General features: G+C 55.7%; 2 protein-coding genes across 7 annotated transcripts in view; both read left to right on the top strand.

The window, feature by feature from the left end:
- Positions 1–5,624, top strand: part of SEC14L1 (SEC14 like lipid binding 1) — a 53,381-nt gene extending 47,757 nt beyond the window's left edge. For all 4 annotated transcript variants that reach the window (XM_059048819.2, XM_067021252.1, XM_067021254.1 and 1 more), the window contains 4 exons: positions 1,530–1,781; positions 2,899–3,077; positions 3,305–3,406; positions 5,081–5,624. In XM_059048819.2, the coding sequence (XP_058904802.1) occupies positions 1,530–1,781; positions 2,899–3,077; positions 3,305–3,406; positions 5,081–5,096 (549 nt within the window). In that variant the 3' untranslated portion in view covers positions 5,097–5,624. The remainder of the gene's footprint in view (positions 1–1,529; positions 1,782–2,898; positions 3,078–3,304; positions 3,407–5,080) is intronic.
- Positions 5,625–10,059: 4,435 nt separating this feature from the next.
- The window catches only part of SEPTIN9 (septin 9), a 194,234-nt gene continuing 178,925 nt past the window's right edge, over positions 10,060–25,368 (top strand). For 2 of the 3 annotated variants that reach the window (XM_067021240.1, XM_067021238.1), the window contains exons 1-2: positions 10,060–11,343; positions 11,825–11,971. In XM_067021240.1, coding sequence (XP_066877341.1) covers positions 11,863–11,971 — 109 coding nt within the window. In that variant the 5' untranslated portion in view covers positions 10,060–11,343; positions 11,825–11,862. The remainder of the gene's footprint in view (positions 11,344–11,824; positions 11,972–25,368) is intronic. The other variant, XM_067021239.1, reaches the window with a different exon arrangement.

The raw sequence follows: 25,368 nt of genomic DNA, 5'->3' as shown, positions 1-25,368 counted from the left end.
TGTGGCGTCATGAGGGACTCAGCACTGACTGGCCCTTCCTGGACTTCGGGCTGAGGTTTGTGGCTCAGGATCGTGGGAGGGGTGGCACCTGGCACGGAGAGGCCGCTCAGTGGGCTGGGCTGCTGGCCGGGTGGACGTTGGTGGCCAGGAGCTGACGCCGTACCGCTTCCTCCGTCCTCCTGGCCGGAGCGTGTCCCGCACGGCCCACCCGTGCCTCGTGGGGCAAGTGGACATGGGGCTGTGGTTTGAGCGAGCAGAAATGATAGGTTCGATGTGCCTTATTCACAGCCTCTGTTGGGGGGAAGTCGACTGTGTCTTGAGGATTATTTGTATTAGTTTTTTATTTGGAGGCCGGCAGGCGCGAGGAGGCCAAGTTCTTTCCTTAGGTCGTGGTTGCTCTCATCTGGGGTAGAGAACTCAGTGGTGTGATGTGTTCTTTTGAGTCACGGGGTATCTGTGCAAGTGTTTCTACATCAAAGCTGAAACTTCACTTCTGCTTTGGGGGTTCAGTAAAGCACAAATCGAGGATGGCGGCCTCATGAACTGAGGACTGAATTCCGCGTCCCCGCTGTGTATGCAGGAGCGAGAGTGCGGGTCCGCAGAGGGGCTGGCGTCCAAGGGAGCTCTGCCCTCAGAGCCACCGTGGTGTCGCTGGTGCCGCCGCTGTGCGGAGATGCAGCTCTGGCGCTTACGGAATCCGCTCTTTAGGGGAGTTCTGTGTGGCTCTGTCAGCGGTGAGAAGTGGCCGTGGTGGGACCAAAAGGGCTGCTTGAGGAGAAGCAAAGCTCTCCCACGCCTCCCGGCAGGCTCAGCGGGCAGGCCTCCAGGGCAGGGTGGGGCGCGGGGCCTGGCTCCTGCTGGAATTCTTTAGTGAATACATAACTTTTACAGCTGGTGTTAATTCTCACATCCCTCCCACAGTAATCTTTTGAAACTATAACTTTGATCATTCCCTGCGGGGAAGCTGTATGGGCGCCGCATGGAATTCAGCTTTTAGGTTGGCACTCGACACCAGGGGCACTTCCCCACCCCCGGGCCACGTGGCGCCCTCTTCCCACCCGGCCCAGCGGCCACGGGCAGAGGGCCACTCAGCGTGCGCTCGCGTCTCCCCCCCACCGCTTGGATGCTTCCTTCCCGTCCCTCCTGGGCTCTTCTGCAACCTGTGCCCTTCGCCCAGAGCAACCCACGGAACCCCTTCTGTGGTGTCTAGCGTTATTTCTGTTTTGTATTAAGACACTTTTTACAGCCAGGACTGGGTGTTTTAAAGCACTCAGGGAGTTGAGCGGAAGTGTGGACCGTAGGTGTAGCTGACAGCGCAGAGCTTGACCCTGACGCGTAGCAGGAGCAGTTCGGTGAGAGAACGGAAAGAGCGAGCGGAGGCCTGGGAGGGGCGGTGAGGGGTCTGAGTGAGGAGGGTCGGCCGTGCGCGCCGCCTAGCGGGGGGGAAAGCTGCCGGGGGACCTGCTGCCGCGGCGTCGGCTCCGAGGCCCGTGCTTATTTTGGTGGGTTCATGCAACCTCTTTTTCCAGATTCTCATTCAGATTGTGGATGCCTCTTCGGTGATCACTTGGGATTTTGATGTGTGCAAAGGGGACATCATCTTTAACATCTATCACTCCAAGAGGTCGCCGCAGCCACCCAAAAAGGACTCCCTGGGGGCGCACAGCATCACTTCCCCAGGAGGGAACAACGTGCAGCTGATAGACAGAATCTGGCAGCTGGGCCGTGACTACAGCATGGTGGAGTCACCTCTGATCTGCAAAGAAGGGGAAAGTGTGCAGGTGAGGTCTCCTGGGAGTCCCCACAGCCTCTTCTGTCTGGAGAAGCGAGTCTTGCTTCGCCCCGTCCTGCGTCTGTAGACAGGCAGCTCAGTGTGTCCTCTTCGTTACGGTTAGAGTCACTCAAGAAGCCGAGTGAATCCCAGAAGAACCTAGAGCTCAGCAGAACCCATTACTTGTATCTAAAGTCATGAATTATTTCTGGAAGTATTTTCACAAAAGCGACATGGAAGAAAGGAAAGGGCGTTCGGTGCACGTACAAAACTGGGCTTGAGAAGGCTTCTGCTAAGACGGCCTTTGACCTGGCGGCATTCTTCTCTTCAAGGAAAATCACCCCGAATAGAAGTGAGAGAAACAAGTAATTAGGGAACTATTAAGTCTCATTACTAAGCATCCTAATTTATTTTAAATGCTCTGTCAGCTCATTTAAAATTTTGGCTAGTTATTCTGAGTGCCTGGGCTCAGAATGGTAGCTCTCGGGTGCTTCTGGCCTTCATAATAGATGCATAATTTTGCTGTCTTTACGGTTTTCAGGGATAAGCCTGTCAGTGTTTTGGTGGTCGGAGAAGCAGAGTAAAAGAGAGTATTTTATTCAGTTTTTAAAATAATGAACATTTTAATCCGTATCACAGTCTTTAGTTCCAGAATTAAGGGAGAAAGTAGTTTTCACAGGTTGGCATTCTACTTTAGATTGCCGTCCTTTTAACCCAGAATACACCAGTAAGGTCATTGGAGGCACATCAGAGAGAGCATTGCCTGGTCCACGTGGCCTTTTTTGACCCCAGGCCCTCAAGGGAGAGCAGAGGACCCCCGGGCGCTCCCACCCTGCGGGCGCCTGCTTCCTCCTCCCGAGGTGGAGTCCTGGGGGCGGACAGCCTCTGAGGGTCCCTCCCGTGGCCTCCCCAGCGCCTGGCAGAGGCCTGGCTGCAGGGCCGACACCCGGGAGGCAGCGTGGGATGGACCCCGATCATGAATCAGGGCAGCCAGTCCTTCCCCCCGTCGAGATGGTCAGTAATCGGCGTTGGATCCGAGTGGGCCCGGTCTCCTGGCATTTGTCAGACCCGTGTGGGAGGGCACGGGAAGCAGGTCCTCTCAGCCGGTGCCGCCTGACTCGTTCCAGGGCTCCCACGTGACACGGTGGCCGGGCTTCTACATCCTGCAGTGGAAGTTCCACAGCATGCCGGCCTGTGCTGCCACCAGCCTGCCCCGCATGGACGACGTGCTGGCCTCCCTACAGGTCTCTTCCCACAAGTGCAAAGTGATGTACTACACCGAAGTGATCGGGTCCGAGGACTTCCGGTGCGTGAGGCCGGGGTCCAGGCCGGGGCGGCCTCCGGGCCACCCGTCGCTGGCAGTTCACGGCGTTAATCAGTGTGGGAGGGCGGTGGGGGGCTGTGACCCCCTGGGCCCCGCACGGCCGGCCAGGCTCTGGGGGGCGCTGTGGGGAAGCGGGCTGGGATCGGCCAGGAAGGCGTTGGGCGGCCGCAGTGGGGTACTGACACGCCCCCTCCCCGCGCTTCTTGCAGAGGCTCCATGACCAGCCTGGAGTCCAGCCACAGCGGGTTCTCCCAGCTCAGCGCTGCCACCACCTCGTCCAGCCAGTCCCACTCCAGCTCCATGGTCTCCAGGTAGTGCCCAGTGCGCAGAGGGGACGGCCCACCGCCTCGGGCCGCCGCCCGCCCAGCAGCCACGTTGCGCGGACTCCTCTGGCCCTCTAGGTAGCACGTAGCTCTCCAGGTGGTAAACGTAGTCCCTGATCCCGAAACGATCTCGACAGGTAGTCGTAACTCTAACTCAATAGCCATAGGTTTTATATACAGTGTGCACAGAATCCAACCAGAGCACAAGGGCTCTCTCTTCAAAGAAAAGTCCTTTGTATACCAAGTACGCGCCTCCACACCACCCCTTAGTGGATGAGCTCCCCACCACCTGTCAGAGGTGACCCACCTTCCTCGGCGGAGCAGAAGCTGCCGTCCCGCCCCCGCCCCGCGTCCGGCCCTCACCCACTCCCTGCCCGTGGCGGAGGCGGCCCGAGGATTCAGTGACTGCCCCCAGGCTCCTCCTCCTCTGAGCAGACGCCGCTAATCTGAAGGACTCGGGGAGCCTGTGGGCACCCGGGCCCGGCTCCGGCGCCAGACGGACCCACTGTTGCAAAGGGGGCCCGGGGGGTCAGGGGCTCTCGCGGACTCCCCACAATGCCAGGAAGAACACCGCCATCATTAAACATTATTTTCTCTTTCCTCCTTTCAAACCTTTTGGTACTTTGAGAGCAGGCTTCCTCTGTCCGTGAACTTGGGCCGAGGGCGTCCTCTCCCTTTTCCTCCCGGTGTGTTGCTCTTCCTACCTGCACGCGTTAGGTCTGAACTCATTCTAGATTGGCCTCCCCTGGGCCCCTCACAGCTTCGTAGCATCAGAGCCCAAATGGTTCTTCTGGTCACTAGAAGGGTACTTCGGAGACAGTGAGTCCCATCTGCCGTTTTGAAGCTGTCCTGTGTTCGCCGTGTGGCCGTGTCAGGACAGCCTGTGGCCTGGGGAAGCCCTGCTTCTTTGTGACAGGAAATTGTGGGCGTGTGTGTTCCTGCAGGCATGTGTGTCTCCGGGTGGGTGTGTGTCAGCGGGGGACGGGGCGAGTAGAAACTTAGTTCAAGTCATGAAGGGTTCAGTTGCATAGAAGCAGGTCAGATTGTGAGGTTGGTCTCCTTTTTACTTTTTCTTTTTGATTCCAAATACCAAGCCTGGTCTACCTTTTATTGGCCCTCGTTTTCTCGGCTTGTTATGGGAAAAGCAGGTTCTTTGCGAATCTGTCCTGTTGTTGCCTTGGGTCAGTCTCCGTGGTGCAGGAAGACGTGTGCCATGGTGGGTACGTGGCGGAGGCTGTGCTTTTCAGGATGTGCGCCAAAAGCCCGGCGGCCGTCATCAGAGTGTGACGGGCACGGAAACGCTGAGTTGCGTTGTTGTAAACCTGCCCTGGGGCTGTTAGGTGGGTGCCGTGTGGCGGGAGAGCTGTGTGGACGAGTGTGTGCCCGCGGGGAGGTGTCGGGAGGGCTCGGGAGAAGCGGAGCAGCCCTCCCAGGCAGCGGTCCTCGGTGGCTGCCTGCACGCTGAGGACATTCCTGGGCTTCTCCCGGGGCTGCTGGCCCATCCGGAGCACAGCTGTGCGTCACCGCTGGCACCTAAAGGCTTGTCTCCAGAAAGCACAGTAGGGTTAGTTAGTGCATCCGTGCTGCTTCCTGTTTCCAAATTCTCAGGACCTGAAGGCGGTCCCGTCTCTCTCCTTCTCTCTCTCTTTCTCTGTGTCTCAGATGGCGATTTTGCTGACAGCTGCCAAGAAAACACTTCACTCGACAGTCCACATCAGCCCAGGGGCGCTAGTAGAACTATCTGAATTGCAGCCACCCCTCCCCCATTCTGAAGAGCAGCTCTTTTTGAGCTGACTCAGAAGTGGCACTGTTTTATCCCCAAAGAGTTGAATGCATCCTTAAGCGTTCACAGCACATCACTGCACAAACACTGACAGGGTCACTGCTGAGTACCCATCGCCCTATCCTCCTTGGAAGGGGGCTGTGAGGCAGGTAGACTTCGATCACGCAGTTTATCGTGACTCTACTTCAGTGCCCTGCACTCTTTTTAAAATGCTGCTGTCATTTCACCTGTTTTCAGCACTAATGATCCTTTTGGTTTCCCCTCTATTACTAGTGTCCTAATTAACTTTCTTTCCTAATTTCATTATTTACGTATCAAATTCTGTAAATGTTTTGTAAACATATTACCTCACTCTTGGTAATACAATACTGATAGTCTTTAAAAGATTTTTTTATTGTTACCAATAATAAATGTGAACTGTTTAAAAAAAAGAATGTCTTTTTCTTACTGTGAATCGGCAGTCTCCCTTGAAGAGTGTGACATCCTTAGGAGACTTCAGAGATTGAAGGAAGGGGAGATTCTGGAGCCAGAGGACGGGTGTTCCAGAAGCTCGGGAACAGCGGCTAGCTTGTGAGGGGCCGTTGTGCACTGTCCTGCAGACACGTCACAGCTGTGGGCTGCCGATTCCTCAGGAGCGCGGAGCCCGGTACTTAGAGCTCCCTCCCTCCCGGAAGAGAACAGGCTGTAGTTTTCCTTGAACTCCAACGAGGTCAGACGGGACCCAGCCACGATGCAGTGTTTCTTTAGTAACGAAATGGGTCCTTCCATCAGGTGGCCGGCGTGGACCTTCAGAAACCTGGGCCGCCTTGTCCCCGGCTCCTGCAGTTGGGCCTGCCGGGGTGGGGTGCCGCGGATGCAGGAGCAGTGCCTACCCCGTCAGGAGCCTTGAGGGCCCGTCCTTGGTGGCAGCGGCCGTGGGACCGGACCGGCCGCGGGGCGGGAGCGGGTGACGCCTACATGTGCCCCCATGCCCACGGCCCAGCCTGGGTTGTGAGCCCACCCCCCGGCAGTGGAGACAGGAGATGGGCTTCAGTCCTCCCTCAAGAGCACCTGCAGGGCGTGCAACTGATGACTCAGCTGGCCTGTCCCCGAGGGAGGGGAAAGGCTTTTTCCACGAATTTCTTCGAGCTCTGCCATCTCCTGGGCGCACTTTACCAAGCCTTTGGCTTAGCATCAGGTTCTCACAGTGGTGGCCAGAGCAACATGAAAATCAGGTGAGGCTGTGAGCACCTGTCCCCCGCTGCCCGTCTCTTGACTGTCTCAGGGCCACAGTGAAACGGGGCGTCCTGACAGTGGGCTTCCGGTTTTTGTACCGGGCCACCAAGCCGTAACGTGTTATCGATCTGTAAGTGTGTCGTTCCCTTTAGCACCAGGTCTCATCCGACGTCCACAGAGCCTAACCGCAGGCTGCATTGCGGTCCTGAGTCGTGGCAGGGGTGTCCTCGGTAAAGTGTCGGTGTGAAACAAACCAATGCATCAGTTTTGTTTGAAAAGTTAGGGCTTTGGAAAGCAGGGGATTCTGGGAAGATTTTAGTGTCATCCCCACATGAAAACAGAAAGACCGGATGTGGAACCTGAAACCTACATACAACTGACTTGTACCCTAGAAAATGGTTAAATGGCAAAGCTTATGATATATATTCTCCACAGTTTAAAAAAAAAAAAGCAAAAAGAAAAAGCTATGGACATAATTTACAACAAAGCTAGGGGATAAGGTATCCTCATCAGCCCCAAATAGAGGCACAAACCAGCTATAGTCACAAGACTCATGTTAAACAACGGAGTGTCTGGGAATTCCCTGGCAGTCCAGTGGTTAGGACTCCGCGCTTCCACTGCAGGGGGCACGGGTTCTATCCCTGGTTGGGGAACTAAGATCCCCCAAGCCATGAGGCGCAGCCAAAAAAAATGAGGGGAGAGTGGGGACGGCATATGCAAGAAATTAACATGGTTATTCTGAGCGTCTTGGTATGTAATATATGTGTGTGGGGGGGTACACACATACACATACATAGACACACATAGGTCACATACTAAGAATAACCATGTTGATGTATATATGTGTGGATTCATATATAACATGTTTGTGTGTGTATATATGTGTGTGTATACAGGTATAGCCTGCTTTTCCAGAGTTTGTCTTACACCATTTTGCGTTTATGAAAGACCTACATTAATACCCATTTTCGGTAACAACTCCAAAGAGGATTTTTCTGTTCGTGAAGAAAGGCAGAGAGTGAAAATAGCATTCAGTGTTGGTTTTGCATGGGATGGAATGGGAGGCGTGGGGCAGTTCTTACTCACTGAGTCGCAGATTCGACATGTGTGCTCTTCCATGTCTGTGTTTTATCTTACGATAGAAAGGTTTTTTTTGTTTGTTTGTTTTAGTTAGGGCTTTAAGTGGGTTAGTTTGCCTTCGAGGAAAGTAACGCAGGTTCTTGAATTGGGAGTTTCCTTCTTTTACCCAAATCACCAGGTGGGGACTGCTGGCGCCTATGGCCCAGGCGCTGTGGCCGGGGACGTACCCTGCAGTAGCTAGTGTTCGATCCTGCGTTTGTTGTGTCTGTGCCCAGGACAGCAAAGCAGGGTCACCCAGCTGGTGACAAGTGACAGTAAGGCTCCTGCAGTTCTCCAGGAGAAAATCTGAGGCCAGTCCCTTTAAAGCTCTGCCCCTTGCCATGTGCTGCCCGTGACTCGTCTTTTCTCTTCCTTCAAATAGAAGCAAACTAGACTGTTTCCCACTCTGACCTTGCCTTTGGGTTTAAGAGCTCGGTCAGTCACCAGGACCCAGTTTGACAGCGACAGAGAGCCAGCTACGAGCCCTGGGAGATTCAAATTACTGAGCCTCTGTGCACCAGCCCCAAACCACTCTGTGTCAAAGTGAGACACAAGCACAGAGGGTTTCTGGGCTATTTCTGGGAACCAAAGAGGGGCAAGTGCCTGGCTGCAGAAAGGAGGACCTTCTCAGCTCCACCTGTAGAGCCTTCCAGATTTCCATGGAATTGTCTGGCTGTCAAGTCCTTCTCCTTCCCTTTTGCAAGGCTGGTCTGCACTCTAGATCTGAGTCCCTGGGCTACACCCAGAGAGTGAAACCCAACCTCAGCCCCCAGGTAGAGCCCCTTTCCAGCCGGCTGCAGGTGGTCACGGCTCCATCCAGGGAATTGCCTCCGCGGGCGCCACCTTGTGGCCACATGGGAGATGCGCATCCCGGTGGGGCGATGAGCTTGTCTTTGCTCCTTTCAGCTCTGCCGCTGGAGTCCGAGCCTTGGGAGCAAAGTCTCCAGCCCACATGTCTACCGAAATCTTACCTTGGGAGGGGTGTGATGGTTAATTTTGTGTGGCAATTTGGTTGGGCCATGGGCCAGATATTTGGTCAAACTAAGGTTCTGAGTGTGTCTGTGAGGGTGTTTTGTTTTTTGTGTGCTTTAAAAAAAATTTTTTTTTTTGGCTGCATTGGGTCTTCGTTGCTGCGTGCGGGCTTTCTCTAGTTGCGGCGAGCAGGGGCTACTCTTCGTTGCGGTGCGCAGGCTTCTCACCCTGGTGGCTTCTCTTGTTGCGGAGCACGGGCTCTAGGTGTGCAGGCTTCAGTGGTTGTGGCTCGTGGGCTCAGTAGTTGTGGCTCACTGGCTCTAGAGCACAGGCTCAGTAGTGGTGGTGCACGGGCTTAGTTGCTCCGCGACATGTGGGATCTTCCCAGACTGGGGCTTGAACCCGTGTCCCCTGCATTGGTGGGCAGATTCTCAACCACTGCGCCACCAGGGAAGTCCCTGTGTGGGTATTTTTCAATGAAAGTAACATTTACTCAGTAGACTGGATAAAGCAGATTACCCTCCCTAATGTGGGTGGGCCTCATGCAGTCAGCTGAAGGCCTGAATAGAACAAAAAGGTTGACCCTCCCCCAGGTAAGAGAGGCTTCCTCCTGCCCAATGGCCATGATATGGGATACTGGCTTTTCTCTCCTTTGGACTGGAGCACTGGCTCTTCCTGGGTCTCAGGCCTGCCGGCCTCCAGACGGGAGGGAGTTATGCCATCAGCTCTCCTGGGTCTCCAGCTTGCCCACTGCAGGTCTTGGGACTTGTCATCCTCCATCATCATGTGAGCCAATTCCTTATAATAAGCCTCTTTCTGTATATATGCATCCTATTGGGTCTGTTTCTCTGTGGAACCTTGACCAATTACAGGAAGTTTGCTCCAAGGTCCTGGCATTGCAAAGCCTTTGACATTTACCAAAAACTGGTTAATCTGGAATCATCTCTCGTTGGGGTGTGTGTGTGTGTGTGTGTGTGTGTGTGTGTGTGTGTGTGTGTGTGTGTTTTGGTTTGGGTTTCTTCCATCAATAGGCTTATCCTTCTTTATTTTATGATTTTATGTAGAATAAAATTCCAGGTTGGGGACTTCCCTAGTGGTCCAGTGGTTACTAATCCCCCTTCCAATGCAGGGAATGTGGGTTCGATCCCTGGTTGGGGAACTAAGATCCCACATGCTGCAGGGCAGTTAAGCTGGTGCGCCACAACTAGAGAGAAGCCCGTGCATCACGACGAAGAGCCCGCACGCCGCAGTGAAGATTCTGCATGCTGCAACTAAGACCCGATGTAGCCAAAATAAATAAAATAAAATTTAAAAAACAGGAAGCAGCCATTAAATGTTCTAAAACAGAAAAAAAGAAAAAAAATTCCAGTCTGTCAGAGCTGGGCAAAGAGCTTAGCCTGAACTGGTTCCAGCTCTTACAGCTTGAGAAGGTGCAGCCCAGAGGGGTGGTTGGGTGGGGGGGTGTTCCCCAAGCAGGTGGCCGTGGGTCCACCTCCTCAGCCCCGATTCTCACCCGCCCACCGTGAAGGCTGAGCCGGGAGAGCTCCCACGTCCCTTCATCTCGCTGCCGCTGCCGCTGCTGCTGATCATAAAGTGGGAAGAAGCAGGTTATTCAGCTTATCTCCTCGGGTCGTTGTCAAGACACAACCAGCAAGCGCTACCAGAGCATGTCACATACTTGGAAGCGCTCTGCGAGCGCGGGGGGTGCGGTACAGCCGGGGTGCACCAAGGACTCGGGAGCACAGCCAGGCCCAGGTCCGAGGAGACACCAGCGCCTGCCCGTCCCCGCCGTGCCCACGCGGGAGGGTCCTCTGGGAGAAGAACGAGCTCGGCGTCAACGGAAGGCAAGCCACCACAGGGGAGCTCAGAAAGGGCAAACAGTAAGAAAGCGTTGTGGCGCCCTTTCTTCCCTCTTCAGGGGAGGAAGTGAGACAATCACAGGGGATGATTAAATGCCCCTCTGCCCAGGCGTCCGGGAGAACCGGAGGACAGACGGCTTGCTGCTGCAGCCAGGGGCCGCGGGGGGTAGGCGGCTGCCCGGGAGAGCTGCTCCCAGGCCTTCCGGCACCTTCTCTCTGCCCTCACGCTGGCCCCCGGCTGGCCTCACCCACAGCGCTCGCTCGTGTGGGGCGCTCAGCACGAGGCGTCGGGGGCGGGGTGGGCGGAGACGAGGATCCCACGCTCAAGGGCCGGGGGCTCTCCCGGCCCATGGCTCTGGCCCTGCCGGGGCTTAGGACAGTGCCTGCCACAGGGCAGACATCCCGAAATATCTGTGCAGTGAGAGTGGAGTTCTCATCGTTCGGGCCTCGCAGTCAGGGCGCTATTCTGACCCCACGGGCCGGGCACGTTTGCCTTCCTCTATTGGACAAGGTGGCTGAGGACGTTTCTGTCTGGAGACATAAAGATGCACGTAATCCAGTCTGGACTCATTATACACTCAGCCCTGGGACACAGTCGGCCCTCCGTGGCCACGGGTTTCGCATCCTCAGATTCAGCTGACCGCGGCTGCTTGGAGCGAATCTGCGGATGCGAAAATCCGCAGTCGTGGGGGGAATTCTGGGTGAGGGACTCACGCAACCGCGGGGTCTGGGCGCCAGGGGGGCGCCTGGAGCCACTTCCGCCAGAAACCAAGGGACGGCTGTGCTCATGTTTCCTTCTGATTTTAAGAGAAGTTAAGACACGTTCGGGGGCCCCCGGAAGAATCCTGGGCCCTGGGTGCCGGCCTCCCGGGCCTGGTGAGGAAGACGGCGCTGGCCCAGTGGCAGGGCAGCCCAGAGGGCGAGGGGAGGCACCTGCCAGGTTTCCAGAAGTCCTGTCCGAAGCCACCCGCTGACAGGTAAACCCTGAGCCCTGCCGGGCGGCCCTGTCCCTGCAGCGCTTGCCGGAGGGGATGTCGCCCCCTCGCGGCCCCAGGCATTGGCACGTGTTGTGCATGCGTATGCATGCACGTGTGCGTGTGTGTGTGTGTGTGTGTGTATGTACGCACGTTGGGTCTGTGTTGACCCTGCGGAGGTCTCTGGAGGATCCGTGCCTCATAGACCATGTAGGAGAAGGCTGGAGGAGGGGAAGGGTCCCTGGTGGTCAGTGGGTGGGTGTATGTGGAGGGTGGCGCTCAGCTTCCTGGGACCTGATTTACCTATTTCAGAACCGCTCTCTGCTGACCCACAGACAAGCAAGTAGGAGACCCTTTGTGTTTGGAAGCGAAATAGGGCAAATCGGAGTTATGCACGGAAAGAGAGCGAGGACAGGTGTGAGTCTGTGGACAGGCACCTGCTGCTATTTTCTCCCTCACCTGCACTTTGATTTTGGCACCGCAGGGCTTGGCTGTTAGGGACGGGGACCTGGTACCGAGGAGATGAGCTGCCTCTGGACAAGCTCAAACAGTGATGGCTCCGTGCCCAGGATGGACTGGATCCCTGAGTCACCGCCTGGAGTGGCTGCTGCCTGCCTCTCACTGGACTTGCGTGAGTGGGGGTAAATTCATACTGCATTACGCCTCTGTGACGTCAGGGTTTATCTGTCACCACTGCAGAAAGGAGCTTGTCCTGACCAATACAGGGATGAGGTCAGAGTCGGGGGGGAGGGGAGGCTAGGTCCCCAAAGGCTATATGGGTCCTGCGAGGCCACCAGCTTTTTGGCTTAAGCTCTGAATGAGGTGGGAGCAGTTGTCTTTTCTGTCCTTTGGCCTTGGCTTTTTTGTTTTGTTTATTTTTGAACAGAAAATTTTAATCTTTATGAGATCAACTCTATTATCTCTTCCTTAGTAGCTTCTGGGTTTGACATCTTGCTTAGAAAGGAGTTCCCCATGCTAAATTCTTCTACATTCTTGGGGAGTTCCCTGGTGGCCTAGTGATTAGGATTCCAGGCTTTCACTGCAGTGGCCCGGGTTCGATTCCTGGTCTAGTAACTGAGATCCCACAAGCTGTGTGGCACAGCAAAAAAAAAAAAAATCTCCTACATTCTTACGGTGCTTTCATGGCTTTATTTTTTCACATTTAAATCTCTGATGTTGGTTTCTATGTAGTGACTTTTGATTCATCTTCAGTGACTCTCTAGACTCAGCCGCTGCAGGGCCAAACTCATTTCCAGCTCCTTGAGACCCTCGTGAGAAATCCTTTAGGGACTGGTGCTGAGTGGGGGGTAGGAAGGGCCGGGAGAAAGAGGCGGACAGTAGCAGGTCCCCAGGGAGGGCCAGGGCCAGCTGGGCAGCTGCTTGTGGACAGTTTTTTTTTTTTTTGCGGTACGCGCGCCTCTCTCACTGTCGTGGTCGCCCCCGTCGCGGAGCACAGGCTCCGGACGCGCAGGCTCAGCGGCCGTGGCTCACGGGCCCAGCCGCTCCACGGCATGTGGGATCTTCCCGGACCGGGGCACGAACCCGTGTCCCCTGCATCGGCAGACGGACTCTCAACCACTGCGCCACCGGGGAAGCCCGACAGACAGTTTTAAGGGTTGAAAAATCGCAGTGCTAATGCCAGTCGGCTCAGGTGTTGACCGCGGACACTTTCCATACCCAGCGGTCACAGTTTCACTGATTACCCTCCCGTGGACACAAAGCCGGCAGCATCCCCGCGTCAGCGCTGAGTCCCAGAAACACGCGGCCAGATAACTGACCGGCTGTTGTCCGAGGACGAGTGATTTCTTTTATTGCCTCATTTTATTTATTTATTTAAAGCAAGTGGTCTTTTAAAAAATATATTTATTTATTTATTTATTTTGGCTGCGCCAGGTCTTAGTTGTGACATGCGGGATCTAGGTCCCCGACCAGGGATTGAACCCTGGGCCCCCTGCATTGGGAGCACGGAGTCTTACCCACTGGACCGCCGGGGAGGTCCCCTGCCTCATTTGAAAACACTTCAGTATGCTTCCCAGGATGCTGTTTGGTTTGGAAAAATTACAAGAGAAAGCTGAAGAGAAAATGCAAACTAGAGACAAGTGGGGAAGGCTTTGCCCCGAAACCTTGGCTCTACTCTGCTGTGGGTCACTTGTTAGAGGTCAGTTTTGGGCTTCTGGAGCAGCTGGCTGTTTCCTGAGCAGGGTCTGATTCCCAATACAGATGTGAAAGAGGCACATGGGTTTTTATTAACCAACATAAAGCATATTGGTTCCACTGCCTCTGGAAATAGGCAGGGAACATCTGTCAGGTTAAAGGGGTACCTACCTGTCTCTGAAGCTGTTAGGAAATGAACAAACGAAGGCAGGATGGAGGAGAGAGGGCAGGCCCAGACCTCGGTCACCGTGTACTCTGAGCCCCGAATGTGACACTTTGACCCCGAGTTCCCAGGGTTCACTGCCACGAGCTCCAGGCGCAGCTGCCAGCTCCTCACATCTTCTCTGCTGCTCCCAGAGCTGGAGGGAATCCCATTGGAATGTCACCAGATTCCCTGGAAACCCTCAAGGACGGGGGGGAGACCTGGGCAGTGAGCCTTCTCCGCCTCCCCGGGCGAGTCCTGCCCGGCCAGGGCTGGCTACGACCTTGGTCCCGCCCCGTCACCCTGACAAATGGCGTCGACTTCGGCCCCACTGACATCCTGGGCGGGATCATCCTTTGCCGTGGGGGCTGTCTGTGCACTGTAGGGTGTTTGGCAGCATCTCTGGCCTCTACCCTCCAGGTGCCAGTAGCACCCCCCAGTTGTGACAGCCAATGACGTCTCCAGACGTTGTGCACTGTTCCCCTGTGGGGGTGAAACCATCCCCAGTTGCTGTTCTAATCCAACACTCTCATGAGTGGGAGGAAGGAACTGAGGTCCAGAGAGGTTAAGACATTTGCCCAAAGTAACACAGCGAGTCCATGGAGGCGGAGCTGGAGCTTGGCTTCTGGTCCTGGGCCCCCAGATTGGTGCTCTGCCCATTGCAAGTGCAGCAGCCGGTGTGAGGAGCGTGCTTTTAATGAAGGGTGCAGCTCGGACTCCTCCAAGGTCCAGTTCTCCCGCAGCAGTCACTGAGATTGCAGACGCTTGGGATGAGCAGAAATTAGTCCCCTTGGCTGGACCAAGAGCCAAGGGAGTTTGAATTCCAGGCCCCAACACAGACTCTCCCCTGCCTGATCCTGCACGGAGAACACAGCCTTGCAGATCCGGGCCGGGACATCTGGACCGGACAGTAACGCGCTCACCTCCGGACAATGCCCGGGTTTGTTCCAGCTGTCGTGCGTAGCCTCACGGACCGTCTCCATCCTCATCATCGTCAGCGGCCACTCACTGCAGACTCCAAGGTCCAGACGTGACTGCAGGCTCCTCAGTAAACACCTTCCCAGTCGGTCAGATCAGATTTGAAGATGTGCTCTGGGAAAAGGGTGTAGAAGGGAGCCCCCAGCAAGAATCGTTTTAGTAATGCCAGATTCCCCTTGTGGTTACTTACTGATTTTCTGTTTAATAAATGAAACTAGACACGGTGGGGAATTTCCTTAAATCACGAATACAGTTATTTGGGGGCAGCGATAGACGTGTGTGCGTGTGATGTGGAGGTCAGACATACCCTAAGGCCTGAGTCTGTCTGTCCTAGAACTGAGTCCAGGCACGCATTTGACGTTGTCATCCAGACGGGGTCAGCGGCTCTGGCACGACGTGCACATCAGAGGGAAGGTGCCCCAGAAGAGCAGAACGTCGCTTCTGTTTTCAGCCTGTTCTCCCGACTCCCTTGGGACGGCCTCGGTCAGAGCCAGATGGGGGTTTCTTATCTCCATCCAGGCACGTCCCACAGCCCTGGGGTCTGCGTGTGTCCTGTCTCACGCCTGCAGGCTGGATGTCTGCAGACCGAGACACGAGAGCCCAGGTGTCGGGGAGCCGGCGAGGCCTCGGGGACTGCAGGCCTCAGCTCTGCCACGGGCTACCGGACCGGCATTGGGGAAGCTGTGGGACCTCTTTAAATCTCAAGAGGGTTACTCTCCGGGTGGAATGAGCTCACGCGCATGGTGTGCTTAGCCTCGAGCCTGGCACATACACAGCAAGTCTTTTATAAATATTCGCCACTGGAGGAAGCCCACGATGACGGTGATTCAAGGTGACCTGGGGACCTCGCAGTCACACTCAGGGTTCGGTTCCTTCCTCCGATGTGATCAGAGCTAGTGTGAAACTTGCAGGGTCTCGGCTACAGCAAGGCCCCCAGAGCCATTCCGGGCTCCAGCTCAGCCCAGCGGGGTGTTGTCACAGGCTGTCTGCTCCGCTGTTCCTTCCCTCCAGCTTTCACAGCCGGAGGAGGCCTGCCTGGTCTCAGAGGGAAGACAGAAGGAGGGGAGCAGAACACAGGGTGAGGCCCTTCACCAGGCTGTGCACGCCAGCCAGGGCCTCCGGCTGCTTCTGCGGCTGCGGTCCTGGGAACACGGCCACACAGCCCCTCGGGGTCCAGCAGCCAAGGCTCCTCCAGGCGAAGGACTCAGACCAACTAGAGGGTCCCCTGAAACGTGAGAGACAAGCTAACGAACATAATAACATGGTAGAAGTGTGCATTCTCCAATACCTCTAGCTGGATTACGATAGTTCTTAAATGTCAGCAAACCTGATCCCGCAGAGCGGCACTCCTTCCTGGAGAACGTCGCCTTGATTTGGGGTGTCGCGTTATGCCTTGGACCTTTCCAAGGGGCCAACTCCAGACTCGCCCGCTCCCCAGATGCCTGAGCCTTCGGGGGAATCCCGGGTAGATGCACGGCCCCCGAGCTGAGCCAGGGCTGCTAGCGCATGTGCCACGACACTCGCGTCCTCGGGTCTGGCTCCCGGGATGGCTGCCTTGGGGACAGCTCCCTGTGCCTCCGTCTGTGGCCGAGGACGGCTGTGCACACTGCAGAGCAGTGACCTGGGGGCCCCCACGGACCAGCCGGGCCGCTGCATTTGCCGCAGGGACCAGTGACCTTTCTCAGAGACCGCGGTTTCTCAATACTTTTCCTGGCGAGGCTCCCACACCCCTGGAAACGAATTGAGAGGGTAAATAGCACCTCTTCCGTGAAAGTAGCTCAGGGGGAGGCTGCAGCGCACGTCCCCAGACAATCCTGCCAGCCTCACACAGGCAGCTCCCGTCCAGAAGCAAAGCAAATCCTCCCAATGGGACGATGAAACTGGAGGTGAGGCAGGGGTGACCAGAATCCCCCAGGCAGGGCGCAGACTGGCCTGCGGGGGCCTGTAGCTCAAGGAACACCTTGAACTGGCCAGAAGCCTCAGCGGGTGCTGGGATCGGTCGGGAGCGGAGGTCTCAGGTGGAGGCTGTAGTCTGAGCGCTGGGGCTTCCCCATGATGTGGTTTGTGACAAGTCATACGATTCCTCCGTCTCCACTCTGGCTGTGGGGTGTGTGAGCCATGGACCGGGTGCTGAGCCCCGGAGAAGGTGCCCCCCAGGGCCCCCAGGGCTTTCGTCCTCTGGCACCCGTTCCCCACCTCCCAAGCACCCACATGGGATTTCCAAGACGCCCACTCCCTGTAGGTCAGGGCCATCGACTGCTCTTTATTGTTGCCACTATAATTGTGTGCTGTACAACGCCCACGTCCCCCGTGTGATCTGTACTTGATCTTTATTGAAAGTTTTAAAAAAAACTATTATGAGAAATCTCAAACATATGGAAAAGTACAGAGAGTAGCATTACAAATGCCTATGCATCCATCCTCTAGATTTAGCAGTTGCTGACATTTTGCCGTATTTGCTTCATCTGGTTTTTCCAATATTATTTTAAAGTAAGTTGCCATCTTTGTGACATTTCCGCCCTCGGTATTTGAGTACACGTATCTTCAAAAAAGGACATTTTCGGGCTTCCCTGGTGGCGCAGTGGTTGAGAGTCCGCCTGCCGATGCAGGGGACACGGGTTCGTGCCCTGGTCCGGGAGGATCCCACATGCCGCGGAGCAACTAAGCCCGTGAGCCATGGCCGCTGAGCCTGTGCGTCCGGAGCCTGTGCTCCGCAACGGGAGAGGCCACAACAACAACAACAAAAAAAAAAAAAAAAAAAAAAGGACATTTTCAGGAATGCCCTGGAGATCCAGTAGTTAGGACTTGGTGCTTTCACTGCCGGGGCCTGGGTTCAGTCCCTGGTCGGGCAGCTAAAATCCCACAAGTCGTGCAACATGGCAAAAAAAAAAAGGACATTTCCTACTTCAACAATGCCATTATTGGACTTCCCTGGCGGTCCAGTGGTTAAGACTCCGCACTTCCACTGCAAGGGGCGCGGCTTCGATCCCTGGTCGGGGAACTAAGATCCCACATGCCACATGGTGCGGCCAAAAAACAAAACCAAGCAAAACAAAAATGCCGTTATCACAGCTAACAAAATCAACGAGAATTCCTTAATGTCGCCGAGTGCCTGGTCCATGTTCAAACCTGTCCAGTTATCTCCCAAATGTCTCTCCGAGCTGACTTGTTCAATCAGGATTTGATCAAGGATGGTGCCTCGCACTGGGTTGTGAAGTCTCCTATGTCCCTCGTAACCTAGAAGCAGACCCGCCTCCCCTTTTGTTTTTATGACACTGACTGTGGAAGAGACCGGGGCCGGGCGATTTGCAGCGTGTCCGACCTTCAGGATCTGTCTGTTTCCTCTTGCCGTTACTCGCTTTGTCGCCCCACATCGGCTGTGACACGGGTGTCAGATCTGAACGAGGCGCGAGCAGGTTAGGTGCTTGGCGGGGACGTCTTGTAGGTGAGGCATCACATCAGGAGGCACATCGCTGGTGACACCCCTCTCAGGGATTCTACGGTTGGTCCCTGGGCTTGGGGCTGAGAGCTGGCCCTCTCCATTCTTAAAGCCACGGCTCCCCTCTTGGGGGCCATTGGGTAACCCATGGGGACATTGGAGCACAGGGAGAACATGTAGTTCCCTGCCAGTCTGTCACCAGCACCTGCTGATGACCCTGCTTGAATCAGTCGTCATTCAGAGTTACAAAACAGGGATTTTCTAGTCGATCACGCCTTCTACCTTTCTTGCTTGACGTTCTTCTGAAAGAAGAATTTGCCTCATCAACTGGGCCATTCTCTTGTCACTAAATACAGTTCCTACTTGAGTGGCGTGTTGACACTTGATTTGTTCTCTTAAAATCCTGTTTTCAAATTAAGGAGTAAGTAAGTGTAATCATTTCCAAGAAAGGCAAGGAAGGTTTTATTTGTTTTGTCTTTGCTTTTTCTTTGTTGATTATAATGGACTCATGGGTTTTTATCTGTCCAGTGTGTTTCAATCATTATTCTTTCTGATGATCAAATGGTCACAGCTTTGGCCAGGGGTACCCTCTTTGAGCTGGTTTCTGTGTCCTTTTTTTTTTTTTTTTTTTTTTTTTTGCCGTACGCGGACCTCTCACTGTTGTGGCCTCTCCCGTTGCGGAGCACAGGCTCCGGACGCGCAGGCGCAGGGTCCCGACGCTGGGACCCGACCTTCTCACCTGCCTGACGAAGACCTAAGAATAGAGGGAGGATCCCTCTGAAGGTGAAACCAAAGCCAGCTGAAGGCACCTCAGCCCCAGATGGGGGGCACGTGCAAAGGTCAAGGAATGCCAGATTGTTTGTTCCATCTGTGAGACCTCGAAGCTCTTCTCAACTCCAAATTCCATGGTCCCAGTATAATTAGAAACGAAGCACTTGAAAATGGGCTTGAATTTTCAGCTCCTTCTTATCTGTAGGGAGGGACGACAAAGGATGCTCTCCCCACTTTGCAGATGAAGACAGGCGCGACCCCGTCGGCTCTTGGTCTGGTCCGCAGGGAGGGAGCCCCGGGCCTCGGTCCGACGGGCAACAGCGCCACCTGCTGGAGTGAGGCCGGCGGGCACTGGGCCATCTCCCAGCCTGTGGCGAGGGTGCCAGAGGCTTACCTAGCCCTTCCCACCAGCAAACGGTCCCGGAAGGACCAAGGCCAGGAGACTGCGCGACACGGGGAAGCGCCTGACACCCAGAGCTGGGCCTTGGAACCTTCAGTGGGCACTCCAAAGGTCAGCGGGGACTGGGCCTCCCTCCTCCCTCACAGGGCTGGTCCTCACTGAGCCTCATTGCACCAGGCGGATGACACTGCACTTCTTCCCCCGCTACCCCCCTCTCCCACGTTGATTCTCCATCTTAAAGACAGGGAAACTGAGGCCCAAAGAAGTCACAGCCTGTGGGTGGGCAGAGGGCCTGGGATTCCGACCCAGGCTGGTTGGCTCCACAGTCACCTGTGGCTCTCTGCCGGGAATGTTCTCTCCCTCAGCCTAACCTGAGGAACTTTACCTCCAGGAGGCCACCTCCTCCAGGAAGTCTTCCCTGATCCCTCCGCGTTAGGGTGGGTACTCCTGCTCTGTGCTCGCCTAGCATTGGCAGGCGGACTCTCAACCACTGCGCCACCAGGGAACCCCCCACCCCCTTTCCAACTGGCAGCACCTCTGGCTCCCACGCTGCTTCCAGGCCTGGTCTTCCCCCTCCCCCTGCCCCACTGAGGCCAGGACTCCCACCTGACAGCCCCCACTGCCGCACCCTAGGGCTTCGGGCCCTGGTTCACTGTGTTCCCTTCACCCAGATCCTGCCATCTTGATAAACGGCTCCAGTATCTGTGACATCTTAGCCGACACCCTCGGCTGAGTGACAACAGCCTCCTCCACTCAGTGACAGCTGAGGGCAGACTTCCAAGATGCCCCAAGACTCCCAGCCCCCCGGGCGCTCACGCCTTCTGCTGGTGATTCGGTCAAATGCCAGTCCAGACGCTGCAGTGAGGGGGTTTTGCGGGGGTCATTAAGGTCCCAAGACAGTTCACCTTAAGGTAGGGAGATTATCAGCTTGGGCTAACCACATGCATCCTTTAAATCCGGGTCTCCACAGCAGAGGAAATAACCAACAGCGTGACAGAGCAACGTGTGGAAGGGGAGAAAATATCCGCCAACCACGGTTGCCTTGGGATCAAGCCCAAACTCCTCGCCGGTCTTGGAAGGCCCTTGTGCTCTGGGCCTGGCCCTGCCTGCCACTGTCTGCCTGCCCTGGCCAAGCTGACTGGGCGTCCGTGGGCCATGTTCGCCTTTGCTGGGTACTCCTGAGTGTCCAGCTCCCTGATCTCAGAGCTCCCTCTCCCCATTTTAGGGCTCTACCTCATCTGCCAGACTCAGCTCAGGATCACCTCCTCTGAGAAGCCTTCCTTGGTTCCCCCAGCCTGGATTTGGCACTGTCTTTGCTCTCTAGGACCTCTGCACCACCCTCTATGGAAGCCCCTGACCACACTGCATGTGAAATCTTTATTTCCTTGCCTCGCTTTCATTTGAGTTGTAAGCCCCTTGGGTATTTTTTCTTTCTTTCTTTTTTTTTGTCCATGCTGCATAGCTTGTGGGATCTTAGTTCCCTGACTAGGGATTGAACCCATGACCTGGGCAGTGAAAGTGTGGAGTCCTAACCACTGGGCCGCCAGGGAATTGCCCCTTGGGTACTGGTAAGCCCCACTGTCACCCCAACACCAAGCACAGGACTCATCTCCCTAAACACTTGATTTGAGACTTCCTTCTTTTTCATGTAAGCATCCAGGATTATAAATTTCCCATTCATACCCACATGTTTGGGTATGTGGCATCTTTATTTTTGCTCAGTTTTATGTATTTTAAATCTTCTTCTAGATTTCCTTTTTGACCGGTAGATTAGGTAGAAGTGTGTTGTTTAATTTCCAAGTGTTTAGAGTTTTTCCCATTGTCTTTCTGTTATTGATTTCTAGTTTGATACTATTAGGGTCAGAGAACATACTGTGTATGATTTTAATTTTTAAAAATGTGTTGAGGTTTATTTTATGGTCCAGGATATGGTCTATCTTGATGAGTGTTTTCTGGGCACTTGGGGAAAAAAATGCCGGCATAGGGAGAGAGGGAGACACTGATGGCAAAGGGAAACCCCACCACAAGAAGCACAGGCCCTGGAAGTGCTGTCTGTCCCAGTGAGTGGGGAGGCCCTTCTTCCACCCGGGCAGAACCAGCAGAAACCAGTAGAAGTGCCAGAAGCACCGGATAAACCTGACGGACCCAAGCGGCGCTGCCAAGGCTCTGAAAGTGAGACGGTCCTTGGACTCATGGCCACAAAAGTACTGAAATAAAAGAGCTGTCAGCTGTGAATGTTAAATCTGGTGAAACTATCCTTCAGGAATGAATGGCCTCCTCTGATAAAGGAAAACTAAAAGAATTTTTGCTAGCTGACAGATCTAAAGAATGGCTAAAGGAAGGGGTTTTTTTGCAGTACGCGGGCTTCTCACTGTCGTGGCCTCTCCCGTTGCGGAGCGCAGGCTCCAGATGCGCAGGCTCAGCGGCCATGGCTCACGGGCACAGCCGCTCCGCGGCATGTGGGATCTTCCCGGACCGGGGCACGAACCCGCGTCCCCTGCATTGGCAGGCGGACTCTCAACCACTGCGACACCAGGGAAGCCCTAAAGGAAGTTCTTAAAACAGAAAGGAAATAATAAAAGAAGGAATCTTTTTTAAAAAATAAATTTATTTATTTTGGCTGCTCTGGGTCTTTGTTGCTGCACGCGGACTTTTTCTAGTTGCAGCAAGCGGGGGCTACGCGTCATTGCGGTGTGCAGGCTTCTCATTGTGGTGGCTTCTCTCGTTGCGGAGCACGGGCTCTAGAACGCATGGGCTTCAGAAGTTGTGGCACGCGGGCTCAGTAGTTGTGGCACACGGGCGCAGTAGTTTTGGCACGCAGGCTCAGTAGTTGTGCCTCACAGACTATAGAGCGTAGGCCCAGTAGTTGTGGCGCACGGGCTTAGTTGCTCTGCAGCATGTGGGATCTTCCCGGACCAGGCCTCGAACCCGTGTCCCCTGCACTGGCAGGCGGTGTCACCAGGGAAGCCCCAAGAAGGAATCTTAAAGCATCAGGGGGCTTCCCTGGTGGCGCAGTGGCTGAGAGTCCGCCTGCCGATGCAGGGGACACGGGTTCATGCCCCGGTCTGGGAAGATCCCACATGCTGCGGAGCGGCTGGGCCCGTGAGCCATGGCCGCTGAGCCTGCGCGTCCGGAGCCTGTGCTCCGCAACGGGAGAGGCCGCAACAGTGAGAGGCCCACGTACCGCAAAAAAAAAAAAAAAAAAAAAAAAAAAAAAAAAAAAAAAGCATCAGGAAGGCATAAAGAACAATGGAAAGAGCAGAAATGTGGGTACATACAATAGACCCTCCTCCCCACAAGGGTTTTAAATCAAATGTGATGATTGAAACAAAATTATAACACCACCTGACACCTGGCCACTTAATGTCAGGGACTCCCAGTCGGTCCTCTTGCTGGTTCTGCCTGGAGGAGCTTGTGTTTTGTGGGACTCTGGGTCAGTCCAGGAGAGCAGTGAGCCTTCTTGGACTGCCTCCTGTTTCGCGGTCAGAGCTTGGGAAATGCACACCCGGGTCACCTGCTTCTATTGGGTTGCGGGGGGCGGATCAGAGGTGCCCTGCTCTTCACTGTCCTGACCCAGCCTTGGGATCCCTGACCAGCTCGCCTTCTCCTTCCACTCGTCAGAACCCCCTTTGGTTGCCTCCTGCATCATCCCAGGGGTTATAGCTGTGCTTAGCGGAGAGGAGCAGGAGGAGACTAGTCTGCACCGTCCTATTCTGGCTGGACGTCCCTAATTATTTGTCTGAGTGATGGAGCATCTGTTTGAAGGACAGTGATGAACACAGGACCTTGTCTCAGGCAAGACCTCCCTCTGTGAAAGGTGGACGAGCTGCCTCCTGCTGGACCCATGAGACACGGGCTGGACTCGCGGGCTAGCCAGCTTCTCCCGCCGTCCCACCCCCTGGAGCGATGGGTGACCCCAGGCTACGGGATGTGTCCTGAAGGACCCGCTGCTCCTCTGCCCTCCACCGAAAGGCACTGGCTGGGGGGAAACAGCCAACTGCTCCCCAGCTGAGGGGTGGAGAGAAGCAGGGAGGGGTTCACCTGCAAATCCACCTCTACCCCAGAGGATGGTCACCCTTTCGAGTGGAGGGTTTGTGAGGAGGGGTGTGCAGCCTTTTGGCGAGCCCCATGGATCCCTCTGAGTCCAGGGACCTCTTGAGACCAAATCTCCTTTCTCTGCTCCTTTCCTATTGCCCCAGTGCCTGAGCATGAGGCAGTAGGAGGCAGGGCTGGGAGCTGCACAAACCTCTAGAAAGATCTGTGCGCCTAACGAAACTCAGAGCTCCGTCCCGGGCCTTTGTTCCAGAAGGAATGGCTGCTGCCTTTCAGAGCCCGCCAGCTTCCCAGCTGCTTATCGCCTGGAATCTTGGCCACTGAGTCAGTGTGTAAACACCCCCGCCGGGGTGGGGGCCGGAGGGGAGGCCGTGGAGGCAGGTGACTTTGGGGGGATTAGGACAGGAAGAAAGGGAGACCCCAGAGGCCAATCCTTTTTTGTTCTTTTCCATTTCCTGCCAGAAACATAGACAGTCCCTTTCCGTGCACAACTTCGTGCTGGGAGAGAGGCAGGGTGTGGGGAGTGGGCACACAGATGAATCCGACCCAGCCCCGCTCTCCGTGCCAGTTCGCAAACCCTTAATCCACAGCCCAGCCCTGGAAGAGCACAGCAGGCTCAGGAATGCAATAAAGTGAGAATGCTTCCCAGTCCTGCCCTAGGTCGGCGCAGTTCAGAGCGCTGGAAGGTTCCAGATGCCAGCATTCGGACAGGGCCAGTCTCTCTCTCGGTTGGCACCTGGCCGGGCGAGGGGTCCCCTCCATCACTGAGGGGGAGCTGAGGCCCGGCCCAGCCCCCAGTCACTGCCCCCAGGCCTGTCCTGTGCTCCCTCCCCGTCTCTCCTGCTGGGGCCTGACTTGCGGGGGCCCCCCCGCCCCCAAGTCCTTACTGTGTTCCCCTCACCCCCCTTTGCCAGGGCCCGTCTGTGGCTCCCAGAAGGTATGACCCGGGTCGCCCTCAGCAGAGGCCCTGCCCCACCCCGGCTCTGCCCCGCTCTCCCTCCCCCAGCCTGTATTTAGGCCCCTCTTGGGTCACCTCCTCCGACAGACGCCCACCAATCCTTGGAAGCCTGTAATTTCTGAGGGCTGAGTCACCACCGCCTGCCCAGAGCCGGGTAAGCGTGCTGCCTAGCATGGGCGCCGCAGTGAGCTGCCTGCCGGGTCCTGGGCCTGCGGTGGGGAGCCCAGAGGCCTCTTCCCAGGAGGCCTTGCCTGTGAATAAGTCTTTAAATGCTACGAGTCCAGGCTGAGAATAGCCACTCCTTTATTCCCTCACCCCGCCGGGTCAGGCAGAGCTGGGCCCCCCACGTCCACTGGGCTTTCCCCGATCCCCCCGGGGTCTGGCTGAAGCCCAGAGCAGAGGAGAATGGACAAAGCCTGCACATTTCGGATGGCGTGCTGGCCACACCGTGCAGGGCTCGCCAAGGGATTGCAGAGCGGTCAGCAGAGGGCCAGACAGGACAGCGTAGTGGTTACGAGCACAGTGCCAGGAGGTGTGCCGCCTGGGATTGCATTAAGGCTGCGCTGCTGAGCAAATGTGTGACCTTGAGCAGGTGACTTAACCTCTCTGCGCTTCTGTTTCCTCGTCTGAAATGGGACTGTGATGAGGCTTCAATGAATTAGTGCTTGTAAAGCCCAAAGACAGGGCGTGCCCGAGCCAAGGCCACCGAGCATAGAGGATGCTAGAATCTGACAGTGGGCTTAGCTGGAGGCAAGGTCTTAGGAACAGAGGTGGGGAGTGGGGAGGGGGAGGCGTGCTCCCCCCACCCAAGCCAAGAGAGGGAGTCCTGCGGGAACCACTCACGGAGGTCAGATCCTCAGCCGGGCGTTTACTGAGCTTCAGAATTGCGCCCCGGGACGTGAGGAGAGGGGCGTTCCTGGGAGGCTTGGCCGGTGTGAGTGGGGCTCCTGCGTGCAGACAGGCAGAGCTGGCTCTGTGTGCTTCTGGAGCGTTCTGAAGGCTGCCTGGGTGGCCACGCTCTATTTCTACTACTCTCCTTGTGGCATCGCGGGGTGGGCCAGCTGGGGAGTCTT

Source organism: Kogia breviceps, chromosome 19 (assembly GCF_026419965.1).
Source record: "Kogia breviceps isolate mKogBre1 chromosome 19, mKogBre1 haplotype 1, whole genome shotgun sequence".
Classification (NCBI taxonomy): domain Eukaryota; kingdom Metazoa; phylum Chordata; class Mammalia; order Artiodactyla; family Physeteridae; genus Kogia; species Kogia breviceps.
The sequence above is the reverse complement of the archived record's forward strand: the minus strand, read 5'-3'. Positions and strand labels throughout refer to the sequence as shown.